This window comes from Magnolia sinica, chromosome 17, assembly GCF_029962835.1.
Source record: "Magnolia sinica isolate HGM2019 chromosome 17, MsV1, whole genome shotgun sequence".
NCBI lineage: Eukaryota > Viridiplantae > Streptophyta > Magnoliopsida > Magnoliales > Magnoliaceae > Magnolia > Magnolia sinica.
This window is the reverse complement of record NC_080589.1, coordinates 56090972-56118197: the sequence shown is the minus strand read 5'-3', so window position 1 is coordinate 56118197 and position 27226 is coordinate 56090972. Positions and strand designations below refer to the sequence as shown.

Here is a 27226-nt window from a genome sequence, read left to right as displayed (position 1 = left end):
CAATCGGAGTTGTATTGAATAAGATAAGAATTTCATAAGTTAACAAACTGAAACTGCATGTTGTTGTCCATTGCTGAATAAAGAGTGACAGTGGCACTGTAGGTTGCACAGTGGCACCGCCGACTATTACTAACAAAATAATCATTTTTTTTTACGGTGGTACCGTGCCTCACTGCCCCAAAAACCTCAATTTTTACGGTGGCACCATGGATTTCACTATGGCACTGCGAGGGTCTGTCAATGTTTTCCAAAACTCCTAACTTTTCCTCGGTCGAGCAGTTTTAGTGGACATAAAATCATTCCTTATGGTCTTAAAAACATGTGAATATATGCACAGATATGCACACAATTTAAGAAATCAAAGGTAATGCCCAATGACATCCCACTCATAAGTTGCCAAAATTTTAGGGCGTTATAGTTTACCCCTAACTTTTTTTTTTGTTTACAATTTACCCCCTGGAAAATCTGCATCTTTCTCCTTCTCTCTTTATCCTTCTACTCTCACTCTCTCTCTCTTTCTTTCTTTCCTCTCCTTTTCTTCTCTGCTAATGACATGAGCACTAATCATGGCAATGACAACCATCGCCACCACACCTGCTACAACCATGACACCAACAACCTTGTTGCCATCATCAGGAGCACCACAGTAGTGGGAGCCATGGGCATTATCACTATAGCCATGATAACCCTCTCAAACCTTAACAATCTTCTCTTCCATCTCTTGATTCACCCCCTATTTAGTGGACCTGCTAATTAGGTCCTTGAGGAGCAAAATGAGATAAGTAAATGATTTTATTTATTTATTTTAAATTTGGAGTTTTAAACCTATAGTTTTTTATTCATCATGAACCCATAATGCTGATTGTTTATTCTAAGTTACGTAAGTTTATATTTAAGACCATTTTATTTATTTATTCTTAACGTTGGGGTTTTTTTTTTGCATCACTAGTGGTTAACACTGTAGCGAGTAAGAGAGATATAGATGGGAAATAGAGATTTAGACTAAGAGATTGGTTAATAAGTATACTATTTACCATATATATTTATCTGTTGAATCAGTAGATATCGATATTAATTATTTGAACATAAGTAGCTAAAACAAAATGACTTATGATCCAAACGAACCCTTAAAGTGATGAGGTTCATACATAACATTTGAAGCAATGTAATAAATATTACGGAAATTTTAAAGTTGTTTTAATAACATTGTATAAAGTATACTAAAATAATATTATCACTAGATTTCAAAATATTGGCAAATTTTAACTGCACTTTTGTTGTAAATTATTATAAAAATACTAAAAAACTTAAATAATTTGTTATATAAAAATATTTAAAATTAAAATATTTATTAATTAAGATTTTTTATATCAAATTCTTGTTAATTTAAAATGAGTAAATAATGTCTTTATGATTTGAAATTACTGAGAGGTGCTTTTTATTGATTGATGTCTTAAATCTGTAATTTAACATGCTAGTTTGATGCCATCGAACAAACTTTGATGACATTGAAGTCCTGCTTGATGCCATAAGGAATTTTTAAAATTTTCCATGTTAGTCGCTGGACACTTCGGTGTCCTACTCGATGCGATCGAAGTTAGTTTCGATGACATCAAAAGCTTGCTCGATGTTATTGAAAAAATTCAAAAAATCCATGATTTATCACTAGAGTGTTTTTGTATTAGTTTGATGCCATTGAAGTGGGTTCGATGCCATCGATAGTTTGTCAATGACATCGAAATTCACAGAATTATGCAGATTTGCATATCTGTGTGATTTGTTTTCATTTTCAATTGTGATTCTTTCTAAGGCTATATAGAGGAGTGTAATCAGGATTGGGGTGTATCTCAGAGCTTTCTAATTCATTTTTAGGATTTTCAATGGGCTTGTAAGGGGAGATTCGAGGCTTGTTTGAATCAGGTATTATCTTGTTTTCTTGTAATTTCTACTTTTATGTGCATTACTATTACTTTGAGCCATAATTTTTTCTCACAAGGGTTTTTTTATGTTAATTTCGGAGTCTTTGAGATTGTACTCAAGTGGTAGACTAAGTGAAAGATACACCTCGTTTCAACACTGAGGTCTTGGTATCGATTCGCTAGTGGGGGTGGCTAATAGTGATGTGTGAACTGACAGTGGGGTGTACTAAGCTAACAAGAAAAAATATATATATTAAAAAATATTTCTAAAATAAGTTTTTCTCACAAGGGTTTTTCCACATTAAATTTGGAGTCTTTGAGATTGTACTCAAGTGGTAGATTGAGTGAAAGATACCTTGTTTCAACACTAAGGCCTTGGTATTGATTCCCCAGTGGGGGTGGCTAACAGTGACGTATGAATTGACAGTGGGGTGTACTAACAAGTGAACCAAAAAAAAAAATGTGTAAAAAATATTTCTAAAATAAGTAAATTTAAATATTTTTACTTTCAGCCAGATTTTCCCTATAATATCTAGAGTTAAACTTTAAAATTTAAAAATCTTATGAGAAATTGCCCGGAATGAGATTTGTCACCATGATTCTGGCCCCGTTTAGAAGGATTATGGTCTAAAAATCAAACTGATAATATGAACTTGACTATTTGATTCACACTCAATGATAGCGACCTAATGCATGTCCTTTGATAGCCACCAAATGGACAGTGATCATATATAATTTTGGACTATACTCCATTTATAATCTGCCACTTGATTTGGACGGTCTAGATCATCGCATGTGTACCACGGGTGTAGTAGATGACTTACAACCATTATAAAAATGAAAAAAAATCTGATACTCTGGCAGAGTGTGATAGATGATACACAGGCATTTTGAAATTACTTATAAGTTGCATATGCCTAGTCAAAAAACGAATTGTCCAATTCGTGGTTCCCAGTGTAGATGCATCTGAATCATAAATTACACTTATATGATTAACTGACTACAGGACGGTTGAAAATGATTAAGAAAAAAAAAAGACCAACGGTCCTTTTTCAACATCCACGTGTACAATTTTTAAGCGGCTGCGTATTATCGTCATACGCTACCTGAGTATCATGTAACTTCCTCTTAAAAGTTGGGCAAGCTATTTACATTTTTTCCAGGGTAATTTTTTACTGTACACGTGATCTTTTATACACCTTTTTTTTTCTTGACTCAGATATAACCTACCTCACTAATTTAAACTCCTACTCATAAGGACAAATAAAAAAGAAGAAAATACTTTTTTTTTTTTTTTTTTAGCTGCTTTTATCTAAAAAGCAGGTGTATTTTCATCAAAAACAGTTTCTCCGTACTGCATAAAAGGTGAGCGTTACGGTGCTAACTTTTTCTATTTTTGAAATTTCATGGAAACTAGACAAGAGGAAAGTTGATACTCTGGAAGAGTGATTGTCCATATGCATGCACACATCTGTTTACACGTGGCACATATATATACATTAATCCATGACTCCAATCTATTAAACCTGTTACTCTGGAAATCGGGTATACTGGACGAGTCTGATCTCCTATAAACTGACACTAATTTTGAAACAGGACCATTAAAATTTTCTCATTTTAGCTGACATTTTTGTGGCCATTAATTGGACAGTCAAAATAGTTTTGGTTTTTAAAAGCTAATTTGATTCAATATTAATTGAAAATCTGGTTAAAATGTTTGGACGGTTTGGATTGTCTTACATATATGCCACTAATACAGATTTTTTGTGATTGGGTATGGTCGTCATCTCTGCTTGCGTACACCCTAGCAGAGTATCAAGGTTGATACGCACACACTAAAAAATTTAAACATGTTATAAATTAAGCAATTTAAACCGTCCAATTTGTGGGACCCACTCTGAATAGGTCATCATCCGAGAATCATAGTGCTTCAACAATCAAAACCTCTGATTAGTGGAGTTATCTTTGCTGAATTCATCTCCATCAATCGGCTACTTGGATAATCAAATCACTATACATTTTTCTTTACTGTACATCTTCATGGTGGGACCAAAATTGGATGGTTTATTTAGAATTATTTGCATGCTACTTATCCAATTTTGTAGTGCCTGAGTATCAACTTCACGTCTGTCAGAGTATTAAAGTTTTTTCTCATTATTCTCAAGTCCGGCCGAAAAGTTCCCGTGACCGTCAGAATGCTCAGAACCGCAGGTTTATCAGATGACGATTTATTTATTTATTATTTTTTATTATACTGGCAGAGTGTCACCATCCATACTCAGGCTCCTTGGAAAAGTACAATTAGCATTCATGTAACTCAATCCAAGCTGTTCAAATATTCACTCCCGACATAGATAGGTCACAGAAAAAAATTTCACATGTAAGGATAGTTATAAACGTCCAACAAATGGCCATTAATGGACGGTCAGATTTGAAATTAGTAGCTAGTCCCGAATCGAACACATAAATATCAATTAATAACATGTTAGGATCGTCCAGTGGATCTGGACTTTTAGTAGACAACCCATATCAGTGGGTTCCATTATTTAGACGGTTTGGATTGAGGTTACATGCATGGCAGGTGGACAGTGACCATTTAAAAAGATTTAAATTCCATAGGCTGCAGGAGTACGAGAGTCATACTCATGCGCTCGGTGATCGTTCCCAAGGCATCCGTATGTGCGGTTTGGCTGATGACCCAAACACCAGCCAGCTAGCTCATGTAAAAGCTCTCCGGATCCTGTTTTATCCACGCTGTACATCTATTTCGCCAGTTCGTTTTAAGCCATGAGCCCGAAATCGAAACGGATCCAAAGCTCAAGTGATCCATACCATAGGAAATAGTGGAGATTGAACGCTGACCGTTGAAAACTTCTTGAGGCCCCACAGTAATGTTTATTTGCCTTTTAACCTGTCACACAACCTTCGATGAAAGGAAAATACAACTATCATTTTGATCTAAATCTTCTGTGGCCTCCGGTTCTAAAGTAAGCGTTCAATCTCTTCTATTTACTGTGATGTGAACCATTTTAAGTTTGGATCTACCTCATTTTTAGGCTCATGGCCTGAAATGGTATGGGAAAATGGATAGACGGTGTGGATAAAGTACATACATCATGGTGTGACCTAAAGAGCTTTGACACCAGATAGCTGGTTGGTGCTGGGGTCAGCAGACAAACCGCCTCCTTCATTCAAACCTCATATTGTTGTTTATTCAATATTGACCGTTGGATTTTTTTCAACTCAACAACCCGCTGGATGTCACTGGATGTCCACTAATGCGTCAGGTAGCAACATGTACTATTTGGTAGTTACCTGACTAAGTGGGGCCCACCGTTTATTGGTCTAATTTGAGGAAATAAAGGCAAGATGATGGTGAATCAATACGTAACCGTCCACCAAGTGGATCCTACAATGGATGGATCATTTCTTTAAAACACTCAATTTTCTTCAATACCCTCACTAACTTCCAACTATTATAGCATGTATTTTCTACCGTCTCTTTGAAGTAAACTGATCCAATGGATAGGATCATTTCATCTGTTTGTATTTTGAGCCATTTTCAATCCATTAAGAGGAAACTAAATTGACAGTCCAAAATAATATGACATATTCGCTATCAAAAGCTATCGCTTTACCTAGAGCTGTACATGAGTCGAGCCGAAACGAGTATTGCTCAGCTCATGCTTGGCTCGCACTACCCAAGTCATACTCGTATTCGGCTTTACTCGGACATCGAGCATGGATTCTCTGCTTGTGCTCTACTCGTCCGAGCACGAGCAAAAATCGATGCGAGTCGAGTCTGAGTTTTTGAGTCAAGTTCAACTCTGAATCCGAATTTGAGCTCAATTCGAGTAGAGTTTTTGAATAACAAATTTAACATATATTAGTTATATTAACATATATTAACAATTTTAACATATATTAGCTATATTAACATATATTAACATATTAACAATTTTTGACATATATTAACATATTAAAAATTTCTATATTAACATATTAATAATTTATATATTAACATATATTAACTATATTAATATATATTAATAATTTCTGACATATATCAATAATATATGATATCAATTTATGAAATATATTAACAATTTATATAAAAACTAATAATAATAAATTAACACCATATGAGTATTTCCTAAATCATACTCTGCTTATAATCAAAACGAGTAACAAGCTCATGTCGAGTGGAGTAATTCCAAGTTTAGTGAGGACCAGAGTAAGACTGCTCGTGTACAGGTAAAGCTCTACCATACTCTACTTTCTCGTCTCCCATCAGGTGCTCCGGGCGAAAGGAAAAAGATTTTAAAACCCAAAATACCCTTTTCTTTCTAATAAAGATAACATATCCCACCAAACCCCATTCAGAGTTCATCAAGTCATTGTTACAAAAGATAAGGTTAAAATAGTCATTTAAGTTTTACAACGAAAGAAATGATTAGGAGACTATCGGTTTTCCCCTTACAGGAGGGGTGTTGTTTTTAGGTAAAATCTACGTAGTCCGCGGACTACTGAATTAAAATCATAGTCCTCCATCTGGGCCGTTCAGATGATTGGAAAACCCACTTCATGCGGTAGGGCCCATCATGGATATGCCACTAACGGTCCGATTCCTCTCTAAAATAATGATCCTAGCATCTTAAAAAATGGAGTTGAATTTAAACCGTCAAAAGCTTCTAATGTCTGTCCATAGATTAAAATGAAAGGATCGATTATAGATATTACAGTTTCAAAATGACCCATAAGTAGGAAGAGCAACTTGTGAACGGTTCAGATCACTCACACGTGTTGCTTAACTAGCGGACTACGGATTCATTTTCAGTAGTACGCGGGATACAAGAGAAAGGCATCGTTGGTTTTTCAATCCCCGCCTGTGATTTGTCCCACTCTCAGGAAACCAATGATTTTGAAACTCCGCAAATCTCCTTTTTGCTCTTGATTTCTTCCCTTTTCTGGGATTTTTATTTTTATTTTTTGAAGAGAAGAAGAGAAAAAAAAAAAAAAAAAAGAGAGAAAAGAAAAAGGGGGGTTTTGGAGGGAGTTATCTTTGTCAGATTCGATATTGTTTCTACAGAGATTTTGGTGTTTGGATTCTCCAAGGACATATTTTGGTGGGTTTTCTTTGTTTTTTTTCATTAGCTCTGCATTTGGTTTTTTTTTTTTTTAAATTAGGGCAGCTTCCCTGATTGATTTTTGCATGCTCCCATTTTCACTTTGTACTAATCCCAAACCAGAAAATTGAAATGGGTGTTTGGGAAATCAATAGGGTGGGTGGGAATATTGGTTTTCTTTTTTCCTGGTTTTGTTATTTCTGTTATTTGTTTGAGTTTTGTTTTGTGGGTTTTCTTTGAAATGTTTTTTTTTTTTTTTTTTTGGGTGAGTATTTTTTTTGTTTTGTTATGTTTTTGGGGTTTATTTCTTTTTTCTTCTTATTATTATTTTTTAAAATTTTTGATTGGATGATATCTGCAGACAAGATTCTGACATGGGCTTCTTTTCTTTCTTTTTTTTTTTTTTAATTAATTTTTTTAATTTTCTTTTTGGTTTTTAGGAGTTTGTGGAGGATTAGAGCTGAGAGCTAATCAGGTATGTTTTTCCCCTCTTTCTTATCAGAAGAGCGATTATCTGACTTATTAGAATTCTTTTCGCTTTGTGGAATCTTTTGATAAATTCAATCAATCACATGTTTTTCAATGTTCATTATCAGTTGAAAGCCACAAAAACCTTGAAATTTTGGTCATATTATATGCTTGTGATGCTTGATTGAGAGAAATGGAGTTTGTTTGTTTGATCCAGCAATGGTGCATGTGGGGTAAATTGTTAATGTGGTGGGCCACACGATGGGTTGGGACATGCAGTAATATTGGTGGGGTGGATTGAAGGGGGCAATTGGATGGTTCAAATCATCTGGTGGGGAGATATTTTTGGGTATCTCCCATCCACCATGCAATCCATTATATGGACGGTTTGGATCATTGAAAGGTTGTCTGTACATCCAAATTCTGATCAAACACTGTATATGTCCTTGTTGTGCTTTTGGGTTAGAATGAGTATGATTTTGGTAATTTACTTTTTCTATCTTTTCTCTGATTATTGAAACCCAACAAATTATTTATAGGCCGTAAACTTGGGAATCTGGTTCTCGGTGAAGTGCAGATGGTGGGTTGTTGTGGCTCTTGGCCTTGTTTTATTCCCTTCTGATGAGGAACATCGATTGAAATAATAAAAAGATTTTGTTCAATGAAATAAATATTCTATAAGGCTTATTTGATTGTTTTTGTTATTGATAGGAAATAAAGAAATTAATATTATTGGACTGTCAAATATTCTATGGTTAGGGAATTTATTATGATCACATACTTTAGGTCCACAAGGATTAACGGCAATGGGATAATTGACATTTACATATTTATATTCCATTCCATGATTTCTTTTTGTAGTTGTAAGTCTCAGAGTGCAAATGTCCTTGAGGTTCCCTTCTCTTCATACTTCTGCATCTATTTTACCTGTAACCATCCCCACACTTCTAGTGATCATGCCTCACATACAACTATCATAAACTTTGGCTGATTTTGGAAAGAGCACAAATACGCATTGGTGTTATTTAAAGTTTAAATGTCGCCGCGTTGGATTTATAATTAGGCTTTTTGTTTGGAAACCTTGGAAACGGCATTCCTCTTTCCGCCCATCGGAGACAAGCTGTCAAACTGGATCATAATGGCCAGTGAAATCAATGTGGCTAGTGGCTGAAGTGAGCACGATAGCCATTCCACTCAAAGCAAATGTAGTAATATGAAGACCCACCTTTAAAGATTAGCAGCTGGAAGGGAAATGGTGTAAGGATAATTGGATCTTGTGAGGACTTCTTGGAGCTACTGATGGATGAGCTTTGCTAAGCCCACACATGTGTGCAATAAAACTCATGCACACGCCACGCATGTACCAACATGGCATGATAGCTCCAAGATCCAATCCATTCATTAGAAAGGCACCACTATATGATGACCTAGCCCAAGAATTAGGTTGGTCCACTGGTCAAGTGGGCCACAGTTTGCAAAACAAATGTACAGCTCCAAGAAACTTGGCTGAAGTTTTGTAACCCATCCACTTGTTTCCATCCACTTGTTGCCAATATTATGGCCCACATGCTGAGTGGACCAGATTTATTTGTGTGAAAATGTGTAGAATGTCAGACCAACCTGATAGATGGATCAGATCTTGCACCTTTGTGCCATGCTGCTGGCACATGTGGTGTGCAAACGAGCTTTACCGTGCACGTGTGTGCACTTAGCAAAGCTCTTATACACCTAATTATATTATATGCATATCTACGTAGTTAAGCTTAGATTCATGTAACTAACTACCAATCTTATATTATACTTATTAGTGATCAACCAATATCATTAATATGGTTCATCTAACTATCCTTCTAATGATCTATTGGCTATAGACTTAGACTTCTATAGTCGTATACGTAATCTTGTAGAGTTATAGACTTGTATTATGTTTACGTTATGTGCTTCACCTTTACATATACTTACACAATGTTATTTGCATTAGCTGAGTTACAAACTATCAAATACATTAGAACTTTAAAACCAAAGTCGATAGGATTGTTGAAAAACATAAAACTCAACATTCAACATTGGAAAGGCAAACAGCCATGGTCATATGTACATACCATAAAGTGGACCAAGGCATGCATAAAATATCCTGAAGAACAAAATAGAGATAAAAAATCATTTATCATTTTTTTGGATGTATTTGCTATTTTTGATATTCTTTTGCTTAAAAAAATTCACAGCCATTCATTCGGCTGATATGGGCATCAATATGATCGATATGCACTGATTTGTACCAGCTTTTGTGTTGGCTGGGACGTGCATTGATTTTGATATTTTGAACCTTGACCTTAATGCCCTTCCTCTTTAATGATGTAATAAGCTGATGTGTGGCCTTGTGATGTTTGATGCCCGAGTGGGCTTCGATTTGGTTAAGACTTAAAGAGTGCTAGAATCAGATTAGGGTGGTGGGTGAGTAGATACAATCATACAAATGACCTCAGTGGGACATATGAATTAATGCCCCTTTGTTGGAGCAGGTTCCTTGTGAATGTAGCTGTTGTCATAATATTTTTCACATAAATTCAACTGGACCTAATGAGGAATCATTGTTCACTTGGGTTGGCTATTGTGGTTTAAGAGTGGTTTGCTATGGGTTTTGAGATAGTGTATGCTGGAGGTGAATAGGGATTGCACGAACTGGTGAGATCATCAATTGGGTGGCACATGGTTGGTCTCAAAGATTACTTGGTCCAACGGGTTTACAACAACTTGTAGTATACTGGTATTTTGCTCTGTATCTATAACTTCAGATTGGTAGAGTGCTGTTGATCTAGCAGATATAGGAACTCGTACTGATTTAATAAGGTTGCATGGCAGAACTTTCTAAAGGACTGGATGCAACAACAATAAGGTCTCATGGTTCGGATTGCCAACGGTCGAGTTTGAATTAGACTCCATTGTTACTTGTTGATGTAGATGAAATACAATGAGCTATTTTGATGTTACTTATCGTTTTTGATGTTACTTATCATTCATAGGTGGAAGTTATGCTTTGTCCTCAAACCAAATGGTATGCCAATAGAGCTTTAGAAGTGTATGGGAGATACTGGGTTATTTTGGTGCCTATTTATAAGAATAAAGGAGACATACAAACCAATGGAGGAAAAGTACCATGGTGCCTATTATAGGAATAAATGAGATAAACAAAGCTGCACTAACTATTGTGGGACTAAATTTATGTGCCGTACTATGAAACTTTGGGAGAGAGTGATTAAGCAAAGACCAAGGCATGAGACAAATTTATTAGAAAATCAGTTGGTTTCATGCTAGGGAGGTATATCTTTGAAGTTGTTTTTCTATTTAGACAATTGATGGAAAAATATAGGGAGAGGAGGAAGGATCTCCACATGGGCTTTATTGGCTTAGTGCTTGTTCGGTTTTCTAATTTCCTATGGAATGCAAAGTAAATGAGTTATCATTATCATTTCCAAGTGTTTGTTTAAATAGGAATTATGGCTCATAAATCGAGAATCAAATACACTTCTCAAGGAACTAGGTAAAGTAAATTGTAATCATTACATTTTCACACCATCTTTATAGTGATTTCCGAGGGAAACAGACAGTGTATCAAAATCATCATTTCAGTCAAATGTAAGTGATGTCACCACACGAGTACAAGAGTAAATAATCATTTTACCCATTTACAACCATTTACCATTGTAATTGGAAAACCAAATAGGCCCTTAGAGAAAGCATAAGATAGGGTCCCTAGAGAGTTAATTTGGTGGGTGTTGGGCAAGAAATGAGTTTCAAGGGTATATATTGACATGATTAAGGATATGTATGAGGAAGCAACCACAAATGTGAGGACCACCAGTTGAGAGTAATGTTTTAAATAACAAATAGCGTGTAGCATAGCGCTCACTACTTTGAAGCATGAGGTGTAAGCTACATAGCGTGTAGCGTTAGCTACATTATGCTACGCACTACAAGATTTTTATTCAAGGTTGTGCTTGGTTACACCAATTTCATGATATTCTAAACCAAATTATACCGATTAATAATGAAATTTAACAAACTTGCATGATGTTTGGTGCAACCAAGATCGCTGGAAGTCCCATCTTGTCAATTGGGAGGTGGTTCAAAGATCAAAGAAGGATGCTTGGGGATGGTGAGGTTGAAGGGAAAAATTGGGCTCTCCTTGCAAAATGATGGTGGAGCTTTGGAGATGACACAAATGCATTGTGGGAAGAGGTTATTCTTCAAAAATATGGTGAAGCGGGGAGTGGTGGCTGGTTTCCTAATAGGGTGGTGAATCCCGTCAGATCCTTTGTTTGGAGGGAAATTAGTCGTGTTGGTAAAAGACTGGTGCAAGCGTCCCAAAAAAGTGGGCATGTTGATTGAAGAGGGCTGTAAATTTACTGCAGGAAGAGGTTCTAGAATAAGATTTTGGAAGGATGTGTGGTTTGGGGAGTCGCCTCTGGCCAACTCCTTCCCTTATTCTCCCTTGCGTTGGACAAAGATTCAAAAGTGGAGGATTGCTATGAACTTTTGGGGGGTTCTAGGGTTTGGAACATTGCTCTCCGAAGAAACTTGAATGACAATGAATAAAGGGATTTTGCTGCCCTTATGACTATCCTTTATGAGGCTAACATTGATACTTTTGAGTGATGATACCAAGTATTGGAAGTGGGCGACCGATTGACAATTCTCTTTCAGATTCGTGTTTGGGAATCTTAATGAATCTGGCCAACCCTCCCTACCCATGTGCTTAAATTTGGAAAGCTCTATTTCCTCATTGGGTTCAAGCATTCATGTGGGTAGCCGAATATTGCAATGACCAATATGTGTATCATTTGCAGGAGATGGGAATCTGTTGATCATCTTTTCCTTCATTGCCAGGCTGCCACAGTTATTTGGGATCAATTCTTTAAGCTTTTAGGGTGTGCTGGGCTTTGGAGAGGTCTTTGGCTAACATTATTGCAGGTTGGGACTGTGGTCTGTGCTCAAATCAAGGTAAATGTATCTAGACTATGTTCCCATTTGCCATTATTTGGGGGATTTGGACTGAGAGGAGTGCAAGAATATTTGAAGACAGCTCTACCCATCAAGTCCTTGTCCTTCTGCATCGTCTCCTTGGTCCTGGGGTGGGCCCTTGCCCTCCTGGAATTTTCAGGGTCATCTCTTCCCTCCTTAAGAGCAGAGGCAAATATCCTTCGAGGATAATGTTTCTGGGCCAATGTTTTTTTGCTGCTTGCCTTTTTCTTTTAGCTGGCACTATGAATTGATGATAGGGTCATTGATGGGGACATCACGCGCACGCACGCCGCCCCTTACGCATGTACACATGAAGGAGGGCCCAAACGTCGATCTGAATCGATGACGATATCCAAGGAGGCCCCCCATGCTAGAAACAGAGTTTTTGTTCAAAAAAATGGGCCCGATAATTAAGAAAAGCCCATCATGGGATCTCATGATTATGGCCCGCTAGTCGGATTGATTTCATATTTTAGGTTTTGCTTATTGTTATTATTTAGAACATCGTGAACGCTTTAGATTTCTTTGTTTGGTTTTTATTTTAGTTTACTTCATCGGCAAGTAATAGGTTGCGCACATTGTGCGAGTTTTGGGTATAGGGTTTTCCTATAAATAGGCACCCCTTGTAGTTCTTTTCATTCATTGAAGTTTATAAAAAAAATTCCTGCTTTATTTTTCTGCTCTCTTCGTGAGTTGTAGAAGAATTCAAAAGTGGGTGCGAAGCCCTCCCTTTTCGAAGGGCTAACTACCGTGGTGCGAAGCCACATCGATCCCAATTCACCCCCATCTTCCATCGTCTTTTTTTCCATCTTCCCCCACCATCCGTACTTCAAATTTGTCCTTTTGTTGCATCAGATTTCTTCATTACAGCAGGTTTCCAGATTTCGGCTCGCAGGCGAGCTGAAACTTCGGCGGAACACCACGCACAAACCGTACATTGGATCGAGCTGAGATTTGGGGGTTTTGGAGTCCATCTCTGGCCGACCAGGGCCAAGGTGGCTTTTTTCTGAATAGTGGGCCCCACACATGTGCGGCCGAGATCACACGCACGTCCGTCTGGCCCATTGTTGCTGTCCACACGCGGGATCATCTTTTGGCTCAAGTTTTTATCCTCTCATAGCCGTTTTTCATGAATCCTAACCCTATATTACATGATCCCTAATTGATTTGCCCATTTTTATCACCTTAGGGTTCCTTGAATTGAAATTAGGGAATCCCTTGGATTAGGGATTGATTTTTATGCATGAGTAGTTGATTTTATTTCCATTTGACATTGTTTAGTTTATAATTTTTATTGGTCTAGTCCTAGCCTGTGTCGGCTTGGACCCGCATAGATTCTCCTTTTTAATTGAATGTTTGGATTTTCATGTGGGATGTGGAATTTGTGTGATTGTTTCTGAATTGGTAGGATCTAAGCTTGAAATCTTGCATATTATATTTAATTTTTCATGTCCTGCGTCAGTCATGCTTCTCAATTGTTTTCCTGTTTCACCTTTTGTTTTAATGAAATTGTTGCCATATTTTAAAAAGTATATGAAGTGCAATTTTAGCTATAGTAGAAGTGGAAACGAGGAATTAGTTAAGTTGCCGACCAAGAATCACAAAATGACCACTTTCAGTATCTTGGGTAGATAATTCATGAGTGGAGAGTTTGAGAATGATGTTGCCTATAGAATTCAAGCTGAGTGGAAGGAATGGAGATGTGCTTCTAGGGTTTTATGTGATTGCCATTTACCACTCAATCTGAAAGAAATTTTATAGGGTACCTATAAGACCAGCCATGCTTTATGGAATAGAATGTTGGGTTGGTTAGGAATGACGTGTTCATAGTATGAGTGTAGCTGAAATGAGGATGTTGAGATGTATGAGTGGCAAGATGAGGAAGGATAGAATTAGAAATGAATGCTTGTGAGGGAACTTAGGAGTATCAATAACAGGTAATAAGATGGGGGAAAGTAGACTTAGATGGTTTGGTCATGTGGAACGGAGACCAAGAAGTGCATGGGTTAGGAGTGAGTTGGTACGAGTTGAAGGCTATGAAAGGACAAAAGGGAAAGGCCCAACAAGGAAGGACTTGATGACCTATGGTCCAATTGAAGTTATGACCCTTAATAGAAGTGGCATGGCAGAATAGGATTTATTTAGCCTACCCCAATTAATTGGGATAAGGCTTAGATGATGATGATGACAACGACGATGATTTTTAGATGTACTTTTAACACCATTAGAGAGATCTCTCAATTCCTTCTACTGCTTTCTTCTATATAATAGATGAATGACCCATATATTGTTTTTTCTTTCCTAACTGTTTGACGGACTAAGGGCGTGTTTATATACAAGGAATCCAAGGTGTGGATTAGGAAATTGTAATAATTATGCAATGATTGTTTCCATCATTATTGTAGAAATTAGGATTCCAGAAATAGGGGTCCTGTTTGGATACAAGTGGAAATCTCAATTTCATTAGACAAAAGTCACCTCATATCTTGTGCCAGGGTGGATAAGTGTAATGGTTATCTTTTTGGAATTTTGGGTCTTCTTACTATCTAAACAACCCCATCTATCTTGTCAAGGGAAAGCTATTTTTCTTTCCCTTGGATTCCTGCTATCCAAAGACTCTCTAACAAATGTTCTAAATTAGCAAAAGTGAAAGTCCAAAGCAGGGGATTGATAGAGTGAAGGGCAGGGTTTCTTTTTTGGGTTCTTGTTCTTAAGGGGCTTTTGGGTTATAGGAAAGATGATTTAATGGGGAGAGAGGACTTTATATTGTAATGTGGTAGTTTTAGTGTTCGTATATTATGAGAGTTTGTTTTGGTTGGCTGTTTTGGGCATTTCTTTTTAATGAAATCCTGTATTGATAAAGGAAATTTATGCAATGACTGCATTCATTGAAAAATACAACTGGTGCTCAAAAACCATAGGAAGGGAGGTAGCATTGGTGAAGTGCTATTGTAGGTATCATCACGGTTCGCATAAGTACAATATAATATTTCCTAGATATGATCTTCCCATCTTGACATCATCTCATGTGATAGTAAATACAGTTGGCTTATTCTTTATGCGTGGCATACATGCATGTCAATTGAGACACCCCTATTTGAGGGTCTTCTATAGATGAAGCGCAGTCCGAAAGTCACACTCTACATCAAGCTAACCATGCGATTGGTGCTTATCAAGTCATCGTCATCAGCATCATCATCATCTAAGCCTTATCCCAATTAATTGACGTTAGGTATGTTGTACTATTCAAATGGAGGGGTAAAATTAAAATAATCAAAGATCAAAATTGAATGAGTGAATTCAGATATTTGAAATCATTGATCATTGGAACAAGCTAAATCAAGCGGTCAACATCATTTGGATCAATGCAAATTTGAGGCTGTTCCAAGTTCCAACTTCAATGGGTTCCATAATTTGGATGCTAAGTTCTGGTACGTGTGCGGGTCAGACACCACAACTTATTTGATCCTAGTATGGTGGAGGAATCAATCGTTTCATTTTCTGTCTTAAAAAAAAGCCAGAATCATGAATCGTTGGTTCACCGATTCAGTGCATGAATCAGCCGGTGCTGGACGTTTGTAGGGGGAAATCTAGCTGTGGAAGAGTAAAAAGCAGAGTGTTGTGGCGCGATCAAGAGTGGAAGCAAAATATAGAGCAATGGCTTATACTATGTGTCAGTTAATGTGGATCAAGAAATTATTACAGGAGATGGGGATTGCAGTGAAGCTACCGATGCAATCGTTGTGTGATAATCAGACTGCATCCCATATTGCAAATAATCCAGCTTATCATGAGAGAACTAAACATATTGAAGTTTATTGTCACTTCATATGTGAGAAGGTCTTCAATGGTAAAATCTCTACACCGTATATCCGGTCGAGGGTCAATTTCCTTATGTATTCACCGAGGCTCTTGGTCATACTCAGTTAACACGCATATTCTTCAAGCTTGCATTGACAACATCTATGATCCAACTTGAGGGGGAGTGTTAATGGAAGTGGATATAGGCCACCTAGGCCTACACAGCTCTTATTCTCTTATTATTTTTTGTTTATGTTAATGGGTTTTTCTCTGCTCTTTTTCTTCTCTTCTTTCACTTGCTACAGTGCCTGCTACAATACTGTGCTATAGTGAACTGCTACATTACTGCGCTATTGTAACAAGAAGATTGTTTTACACTACATAAAAAGGAACATTCAATCATCAATTGAAAATCAAGCAGTTGGATAGAATTCTTAGATTCAATTTCTTAACCCGAAATACACAACTTAACTAAAATACCATGTTCATTTTGGTTTAGAAGGATTTTTTGAGCATTCAATAGATAGAAAGACGTTCAATAGCCAGTTCAAAGTCAAGTGGTTGGAAATGATTCTGAGATTCAATATCCAAACCCCATAGACAAGCTTCCAATTGAAAAGATAATCTTCATTTGGTTTAAAAAAGGATCAATGACTTTTCAGTAGTCTGAAAAAAGTTTTCAGGTTCGCTAAAGCTAATTTGATTTAATACTATTGCGAAGGTTCTTAGGATACCCCTATCACTATATTGTAAGTGTCTTTTTTTTTTGGCCCCCCATTGTAGTGCAGCTCTGCAGCTCAACATGGGACTCCTGATTTTTGACATGGTGATTTTATGTAGTTGCACCGCTAGAGTTAACTAGAATAAGGTATATTCAACAATGCTAAGGTGAGAGCTTGTGCAGTATGTTTGGGTTTTCAGTTTGTTCGAGTGTGGTTCATAGTTTAGTGATCCAAACTGTTGGTATAATGCGCCTCACTATGGATGGCCCATGCACCAAAATTCCCCCAGATTTAAAGATCCTAGCTAACACAATATTTTTCCTTTTGTTTGTTGAATGTAAACTGTTGTTGTATTTTCTTCCATAACCACCAATCGAATGATTTGTATATTCCATCTGGGAGGTGTTTTGGTCCATGGACAACGGTTTGGATCACCCAACCATGTGTCTGACCTGTACAAATTGAAAACCCAAGTGGTAGTATGCAAACTTTTGGCCTAGGCATCGTAAGCTGATTGTGCTCCTCCAAAAGTCAACTAGCATTTACAAGAGATTAGTTTATTCTATAATTTGAAGTTGTAGAGTACATGCGTTTAAGAGTTGTAGGGGGGCTTCTTGAAAATGGAGCTTCTCCTTGAGTTGTCGCATCATCATGCCCTTTGGTTGCCTCTCATTTACATCATTTGCTGATTTTTTAGAAATGGGGCCCACTTCTACACTTTGATTGCGAGTGGCGCAAAAACGTACCCCTTAGGCTATCAACCGACAATCTTAGGTTAAGGTAAGGAGGCATCTATACCTAAGATTTGGGAATTTACCCAGGCAAACATTGTTAAGTTTCTTTGTAAGTTAGATTGAATAGGTTAACAATCATACAACGCCCAAGGGAAGACTGAATAGGCAAAAATCCATGTGGTCACATGGTTCTTAGCTTGGTAGACTACTTGGGTTCTTTTCTTCGTTTGGGCTGGTTGGTTATTCTCTTGTTTATTGATTTCATCTCTACTAAATATAATGCGAGTAGCCTTTGGAGAAATTTACCCCTACAATTAGTCCTAGGTAGTCTTTGCAGTATTGATAGTATCAACCAACGTATTGGCCTATTGCATGGGCCCAATACAAAACATAGGGGGATTTGTAAAATTCCCTTGTATTGACATAAATATCGCATGTATCATCGATGCATGGATATATCGCAAAATATCACATTGTTGCTTTACAAATATCTTTGATAACGTCAATACATGCGATACGTATCGATGATATCAAGACAGTGACCCCTCTTCTGAAAATCTAAAAAATTATGAAATAAATCTTTATTTAGGATCCCCCCCCCCCCCCGTAAGATTTTTGTGATTTTGTTGTTTTTATTTAACTCTTTTGCTCAAATTTGATAGAAATAATGTTTTAAATGGCTTCACTATGTAGTGTGTAGCTTACGCTACGTAGTGTAACTTGGACTTAACGCCTTAAGTCACATGTACCCTACGCTACATGCTAATTTTGCATATGTTGCACGCTACATAGCCTATGGTATACACTATGTAGCTAACACTATAAGTTATTTTTCACTAAAACATTAAAATCAATTAATGTTTTCAATGATTTATTACATTTTTTAATTTTTTAAATAAAATTAGTTAATCTTTTCAATAATTTTAGTAAAATCATATAAGTAATACTATTAAATTGCTTAGGTTGCTCTTTTTTTACCTTTACACTTAATCTTTGCCCATTTTTCCTCATGTTTTAGGCTGGTTTGGTTGTACTAAATGTCATTAAATTTCATTATTAATCAGACTAATTTGGTGCAAAATATCATAATTTTTTTTGATATTTAGCACCGGTGTTTTAAATAGCGATAGCTGTTTCGTAGCGTTCATTCCTCTATAGCGTGTGGTGTAAATAGTGTAGCGTTCATCCCTCCATAGCATATAGCGTAAATAGCGGAGCGTGTAGTGTAAGCTACACGATACTTCTATTTTTTAATTTAAAAAAATATGATAAATATTAAGGAAAAAAGAAAAAAGAAATATAAAAAATGCCTAAAAGATGATTCATTTTTTCAAGTATAAGCATGTTCAAATAAGTTATTAATTATCACTTATCAAAAGCCAATACACATATAAAGTCATAAACCAAATCAAATAATTATCACATCAACAACTTTCTAAGCAAACCACTTTAATTAATAATGTCTAATTGAAACCACAAGTTACAACTCACAAGTATGAAAAGAAATAAAAATCCCATAAGTTAGAGTATTAAGTACATGGTATTCAAAATCGGTTACGTAACGGTAACGGTCATAACCGTTACGCGTTACGGGGTTGAAACGGCCGTAATGGCCATTACAAAAAAACGGGCCGTAACGGTCCCGTAACAGACCCGTAACGGTCCAGGAAGAACATTTTTCAAAAAATAAAAAAACCGGTGTCATAACGGTAACGGTGGTGGCCATTACGACCAACGTTACTGTTACAAAACACCTTGATTGAGTACAATACAAATGTCATCTATACAAAGAGGGGTTTTTTGAAAACCCTATTTCGAAATCATTTTTCTTTTAAGTTTAGTTTTAAAGGTTTTTAGCATATGTGTTTGACACCAACTTTAATAAAGGATCACCACCATTTTAAGTTAAAGTAAACAAGGAAACCTTTGGTTTTAACTTTACATTTTAAGTTTTTTTATAACATGAGTTTTACACCATTTTTAGGAAACAAAACAATTAAAAAAAAAAAAACACTATAGTGTACGCTACAAACGCTACACACTACGACCCCTATAGTGTATGCTATATGGGATTTACACTATTTGGCTACACTCCGCAGTGCTATGGCTATGCTACGCTATATAGTGTATGCTACTGCTACACTACGAGTGATATTTGAAACATTGTTTGGCACAATCAAACACGACCTTAATTAAAAATCTAGAAGTAGTGTGTAGCTTACGCTACACGCGTAGTAGCTTAAGTGTAATGCCTCAGAGGGTTGAATGTTATGCTGCACACTATTCGCTATTTAAAATGTTGGGTAGAAATAAGTTACTAAATCATGATTATGCATATTTTTCATGCAAAATCATGGATTTGAAGCTTCAATTTTCGAATTTGGAGAAGACGAAAGATTTTAGACAAAATTCAAAAATCTTCCGTTTTTACCCATTTAAATTGCTAGTAGGGTCTCAAAAACTCAATGGACACTACTCGTAGGCTGATCTACAGATTGGAGACGGTTTCTTGAATTTTTGAAAAAAATTATTTAAAAAATAGCAAGAAAAAATATATTTTTTGGATGTATTGTTCGTGTTTTGGTATGTATATTGTATGATTTATGAATTATATGCAGTGTTCGAAATATCGGTATCGTGTTACGTGTCGCACCCTTGGGATATGGATACGTATGGGTTATCGCATTGGATATATCGGTTGTATCACGTAATGTATCGCTGATGTTGGAAACATGGGGAAACATTGGAAATCGGTCGAATTTTTCAATAAAATTTTAGTGATTGTTAAAAAAACATCAATACACATTTACAAATTAAAATATTACAAAAAAACAAGTACACATAATATGTTTTCTTTGTATGGGGTCCTAATCTATGTGTTGTCTAACTAAATTGATGCAAGTATATTCATATAATTTATAAATGTAAGAAGACGTGTGGAAACACAAGCAATACATTCAAAAGCAAAAGAAGAATTCCTAAATCAGGTTACATACATGTTTGATTTTATGTTTGGACACAAAGGTTGCAACCGATTTGCGAGAAATTGGGAAAATTTTGTTTTTGTTTTTGTTTTTGTTTTTTTGTTTTTTTTTATTTTTTTGTTTTTTTCTTTTTAATAATTTTCCGCAACTTGCGTCTTCCAAATCTCAAAATCGAAAAAATCATGGATTTGTAACAATTTGACACTGATTTAACATGATTTACAGAAAAAAAGGATCGAAAATAAAAAATTGCTCACTGAATTGAACATGTGGGATATATCCCATTACTTATGCGTTTTGTATCGCACAGGTGGGATACAAGAAATATCGTGGGATATGTTGGCCGATATCGTCGATATTTAAAACACTGATTATATGAACTCTTTTTGGATAATAGGTGCATTACTTTTGTCAGACAACACATAGTTTAGGAACCATATACAATGGAAACTTATTATGCATTGTTGTCTTTTAGCAATATTTTGAGTTGTAAGTGTGTAATCATCTCTTTTAACACCTCCTATAGTTTCATTGAAAAAATCCATCATTTTTCCAATATTTCCAATATTTCCCCTCCTGATGAGTGGACTGGACCTGTGAGCCTTGCCTGATGAAGGCTAGGATCATGTGCAGCGAGGTCCCTTCTCTCTCTAACTTTTGTGAGTGCTGTCAGCAGGACTGTAGGCATGGATAGTGAATGAAGCCTTTCTAACATGCAGAAAGGTGTGCAGCACATCTCTACCGCCATCTGATGATGGTGTGCGGGAATCTAGAGACATTTTAAAATGGGTGTTTGAAAAATTGCATTTTGAAATGATTGTTGAATTCTTGCCAACTATCTTTTTCTTTTTATGGTTTGGAGAGAATGGGTGCACTCGCTCTTCATGCGCAATGTGGTCTTGTCCATATTAACACATCCATGGGCTAGGACTAATGTTCAGAGCATCGATATTGTTACATGTTCAGAGTATCGGTATTGTTACATGTATTGATGACTGGGTATATGGAAACATATATTGGTATTGCGGATATTATTACCGATGCTTGTAAAAATATCGTTGTTTGTGGGAAAAAGGTAAATTTTTTCCCTGTCGCTTCATTTTATAGGGACCTAAATATGTGTTGTCGAAAGAATCAGTATAAAATAAATATGCAAAATTTGTAGTCAATCAATAGAATGGCCAAGGATAATGGTCCTTGGAAATATCGTTGTTTTCTCTTGAATCAGATCCATTTTGGCCCATAGGAGGGTTGTTTTAGAATGTGTTCCTAGGATTGTCCTAGGATTGCAAACAGTTTGGCTGATTCTCTTGCCGAAAGGTGTGATGAGAGGCTAACTCAGAATTGGCTCCCCTCCGCTGCTGTTGATGTATTGCCATTTTGTTTTTTTGTTTTTTTTTGGATAGAGTCTTTGATGCTCTGCAGAGTGTGATGGATGATATGCAGACACTTAGAAATTACTTTAAAATTGTACACCTGTCACGCAAGTAATTTGACTTAAACTGTCCAATTATATTCACTGCTTTAGATGTATTGTGGACTAAAAACTACGCTTATTTGATTATCTGGCTATCAGATTGGTTAACATTTATTGGACAGTTAAAAATGAAAAATATTCAATGGTCTTATTTCAATGAACAATTGTCCACAAATCAGAGGTTAGGATTATTCAACCAATTGGAATTTTGGGCTGTAACTTGGCGATAGTTATTGAGATAAAATATGCCATGTGTACCCTTTCTAAGTGCCTGCGTATCAACCGCCCTATGCAGACGAGAGTATCAAGTATCTCTCCTTTTCAATAAAGTTCTTGATACCTTTCAGAAAATAAAATAAAATAAAATAAAAAACGAAGAAGAAAAGAAAAGAAAAAGAAAAAGAAAAAGAAAAATATCTTGTTTTGGTTCTGCATTTATAAACATTACATGCAGCAAGTAGTCAAGAATGGCATGATTTGGGGAGGTATCTTTGGGAGTACGTACAGGTTTCATGGGCGGGCAAGAACCACTCTCCACAAACTAATATCTTGTTTATTTCAAGTAGGACTCCTCGAAATGGGAAAAATTGTTATTTCCGGACAGAGAACTGGAAAACTCATCACCTGCCTAATCAGGCTTTGTTTTCGGGAACGAAGTGGCCCACTGATAAATTCAACCGTATACTGGTAGGTACTTCCACATGCAGCCTTAGTCTACTGGCAACAAAAACAAGCACCATTCGTGCATGCATGTAGCCAGCAAAACTTACAGTGACCAACGACCAATTGTCTTGGGTCATTAACTAACCAGGTACTGTATAAATTGGTTGAAATCTGCCCAATGCTTGTGGCCCATGTGAACCAGCTTATAAGAATGAAGAACCGTCTACTGTCCCATTGCTGATGACCACAAATTCTTCTTGATCCTCTATTACTAGAAATGGAATGTATGAAAAAAAAGAAGAAGGTACAAACCAACGGAAGATGGGCCATCAAGCAATCCGATCTGATAACTGCCTGCTGTATAATATCTATGGTCGATAACTTGCATGGCATTTTCTTCTATTTTTTCATAATCCTTGGATGCCTACAAAAGTGAAACCAGTATCCTGATCTCAATGGAACTCTTTTTTTCCAGGTTTTGGAGTGTCCGCTTTTGATGATTTTCCACTCTTAGACGGTTTCACTTTGCAAAACCATGGACAATCCATACAGTGAGGATCATGTAAGCCATAATCCCCCAAAGTCCATATGCCTATTTCCATGCGCCTGTCTGAATGTAAAAGAAATCCGTGTGCACTGTGCAGGATGAAGTAAACATCATGGGATTTGAAGTCCCGAGGTCGCCTGACTCAAGCTACAACAACCCGTTCCCGGGAATCGAAGACGAAGGGCGGGATCCACCGACTGTCCCACCCCACCTGCAACACACGCTGCTGAGCTTCCCGCCGATCAGAGAGGCTTCCTCGGGTGACCTTCCTTTACCTCAGAACGTGGTCCTCAACCATCTATACATAGAGAACAGGGAGGCCCCACGATCGGTAGTGGCCCTCGGGATCACTCATCGCTTCCGCTCGAAGTTTGTTACTGTTGTGCTTTATAAACCGATCCCCAGGGGGGGAACTTGAAGAGGTGTGCATTCTTCCCTTTCTCATGTGTTTGGTTTAATGTAGGAAATGATATCCATAACTCTTGTGATGGAACGCTGGGGTTCGGTTGACCCACTTAGGAAAATGCAGTTAAAAAAAGGTTTTAGTGTCTGATAGTCGCTGGCTCATACTGATCTTGGATATGGTTTGAATGGCTGTGAGTTGGTTTTCTTGGGGTTTTTAGTTCTTGCCGGTTTTATATTTTTCTTGGTTTTTCAGTCGTTGATGAGGGTATAAGATTGGCGTTGTAGAGGTCTCGATGATGTTTGTATTTTTCGAACTCGGCCGTATGTAAATGGGGAGTGTGAGTGTGTGAAATTAAAAGTGCTTGCCACACCTTTATGGCGTGTGAGGTCTGCGCCGTTCATCAGGTGGGATCCGTTGTGTGTGGACGCGAATTTTGTAAGCCTTGATGTGGCCCAATGAACTGGTGCCACCTGTGCGTGTCAGATGTGGGACAGTAAAAAGGGCAAAATTGTGATTTTTTGCAGGAAATCTCCCATTTTGCATGCAGAGGTGGCGCCTTTTCACTGGGCCATGTCAGGGCTTAGAGGCAATTAGTACAAGCGAATGTGGATGTTCGTTAGCGTCATGTATGCATGGATATTCTCGTACAAGTGTGGCCCACCCAATGAGCGGACTGCGGACTGGACCTGTGAGCTTTGCCTGATGAAGGCTAGGATCATGTGCCTGCGAGGTCCCTTCTCTCTCTAACTTGTGTGAGTGCTGTCAGCAGGACTGTAGGCATGGATAGTGCATGAAGCCTTCCTAACATGCATAAAGGTGTGCAGCACATCTCTATCACCAGCCGCTGATGGTGTGCGGGAATCTAGGGATTTTAAAATGGTTGTTTGAAAATTTGCATTTTGAAATGATTGTTGAATTCTTTCCAACTATCTTTTTCTTTTTTTGGTTTGGAGAGAATGGGTGCACTCACTCTTCATGCTCACTGTGGGCATTGAAGTCTTGTTCACATTAACACATCCATGGGCTAGGACTAATGTTCAGAGCATCGATATCGTTACATGTTCAGAGCATCGATATCGTTTCATGTTCAGAGTACCGGTATCGTTACATGTATCGATGACCGGGGATATGGAAACATATGTCGGTATTGCGGATATTATTACTGTTGCTCGTAAAAATATGGTTGTTTGTGGGAAACATTGGGAAAAAGTAATTTTTTACTGTAGCTTCATTTTATAGGGGCTTAAATATGTGTTGTCGAAAGAATCAGTATAAAATAAATATGCAAAATTTATAATCAATCAATAGAATGGCCAACACATGAATTTATGAATTTATAAAATTTTCGCATTAATTAACAGTGAAGAACACATAATCCAATATAAAAATGAAAAAATTAGGATTATTTCAATTTCCCATATTTTTCATTTAACTGTTAATTTTTTGGCACGTATCCATGTCGATTCATGAGAATTAATAGACATGGATTTTCATTACAATTCATGTTGACATTTTAAAAAAATGAATTTTTATGGATTTTTGGTCCATCTTTGAATTCTAGTCCAGCCTCATTTTGGGTTGAGATTTTTTTTTTTTTCCCAAATCTAAATTTTTATTCAATAAAAAAACAAGAAAAGTGAAAATCATTTAAGGACCAAAATTCTTTAAAAAAAAAAACAAAAAACAAAAAAGAAACCTTAAAATCTAAAGATTTTGCTTGTGGGCTTTCAAAAAAATTTCTAATTTTCTGTCTTTTTATTTTTTTGGATGTTTCTCTGGTATCTAGGATATTATCGCTGGTATTAGGATATTGTTGATGGTATCACCGATGTCAAGAAATTTTTATAAGAGAATTTTCTCAAAGTTTTGCTGATATCGATAAATATTGCTGATATTATCAGTAATATTTGAAAATTTTCATACTTCCAACAGTTTTGATATCCCTGATCTAGGGATACTGATGATATCATCAATATTTGGAACACGGTCTAGGACCACTGGTAATTTATTGGCTCTCGATTTTCTCGAGAGATTTTTTAAATATTTGTTTCATTGTCTTGGAAATCTTGCTGGAAATAAAATATTTATTATTTATTAATAAAGAGAGATGCTTTAATGCTCTTAGAGCATAATAAATTACGGTCCAATTCACTAACCTAAACTAATCATTATGTCCAACACATTTCGTGGGTTATCGTGCAAATGTTACACCAACCCAACAAATATTAACCATTGATTGATGGCCTTTAATATGGTTGGTCAAGATCCTTTAGACAAAATAGGTCCAATCAATAATTCGATCCACATATTTGTTAGGGCCCATCATGGACTGCTTATGTGGATAAGCGTGCGCATTAACCGTCGCCACCGGCCTTTGATCTTAGAATGTGGTCTGTTAGACATTGTAGAATCAAATGGATTGAGGAATCAAAGCAGCTAGAAATTCTGAGTAAGGATCTCGGTGATGAAGAAGGAAAAGGACAGGCATCCTTCTCTGCCCACACTTGTGTGTGGTCTTTACTTTGTGTAATTTTGGAAATTTGGAGATTTTTGAATTTAAACCTGATGCGTAACTTTGATCACCACCTAGGAGACTGCGATAGCTAAGGAGAATTATTTAAAGAAAAATACAAAGTTGATTAATACAAAGGATATGCTTGAAAGATTTGTTCATAGATGATCATCATTTGTATGAGAAAGGAGTTGTGTGACAAGTAAATAAATGGTTAAAAAATGCTTATGCATGTGGAAAATTTGAGAGGAGTAATGAGAGCTACGACACTACTTAGAGAAGATTGTGAATCTCAAATCTTGACCTGACTCGGACAAGATAAGACGGCTTGAATAAATGTATTGACTAGGATTGACGGTTGGGATGGAATGGATGGATTGGATAGGAATACATCCTCAAAATTTTCATCTCTCTCTGGCTCTTACTCCCTTTGAGGGGGGGGGGGGGGGGGGGGGGTGGTGGTGGTGGTGTGGAGTATGAATTTTGTTAGTCCATAAAATATGTTTTGGACCTAATAGACAATTCAGATCAATCAATTGGACTGTCCAAGTGGACCAATGCAACTAGGAGTACTACTCTAAGAGCACTGGAGCATTTCTCATTAATAAATATTTTTAAATTATTAATGCATGAATATAATCAATAACTTGAATATACAAATAAAATTTGCATTAATATCACCATAACATCACAAAAAAATTAGAAAACTGGCTAGATTTTTTGAAGATATAGATGTGATAATGTGGTGCAGCCCACTTGAGTTGTATATATGGATAAAATTTTGGCCACAGGGTCTAGCATGGAGAAGCTCACTTGATGGACGAAGTGGATGTCACAAAGGCAAC

The 27226-nt window shown here is 36.7% G+C and overlaps 1 protein-coding gene across 3 annotated transcripts in view; it reads left to right on the top strand.

Moving 5' to 3' along the window:
• LOC131231036 (SNF1-related protein kinase regulatory subunit beta-3) overlaps positions 1-24010 on the top strand; it is a 65735-nt gene extending 41725 nt beyond the window's left edge. Inside the window, exons 1-4 of one of the 3 annotated variants that reach the window (XM_058227113.1) lie at positions 6800-7045; positions 7486-7520; positions 23392-23478; positions 23561-24010. In XM_058227113.1, coding sequence (XP_058083096.1) covers positions 23452-23478; positions 23561-23881 — 348 coding nt within the window. In that variant the 5' untranslated portion in view covers positions 6800-7045; positions 7486-7520; positions 23392-23451 and the 3' untranslated portion in view covers positions 23882-24010. Of the gene's footprint in view, positions 1-6799; positions 7046-7109; positions 7202-7485; positions 7521-23391; positions 23479-23560 lie in introns of those variants that run through there. The other 2 variants (XM_058227114.1, XM_058227115.1) reach the window with 2 other exon arrangements.
• Positions 24011-27226: the final 3216 nt, after the last annotated feature.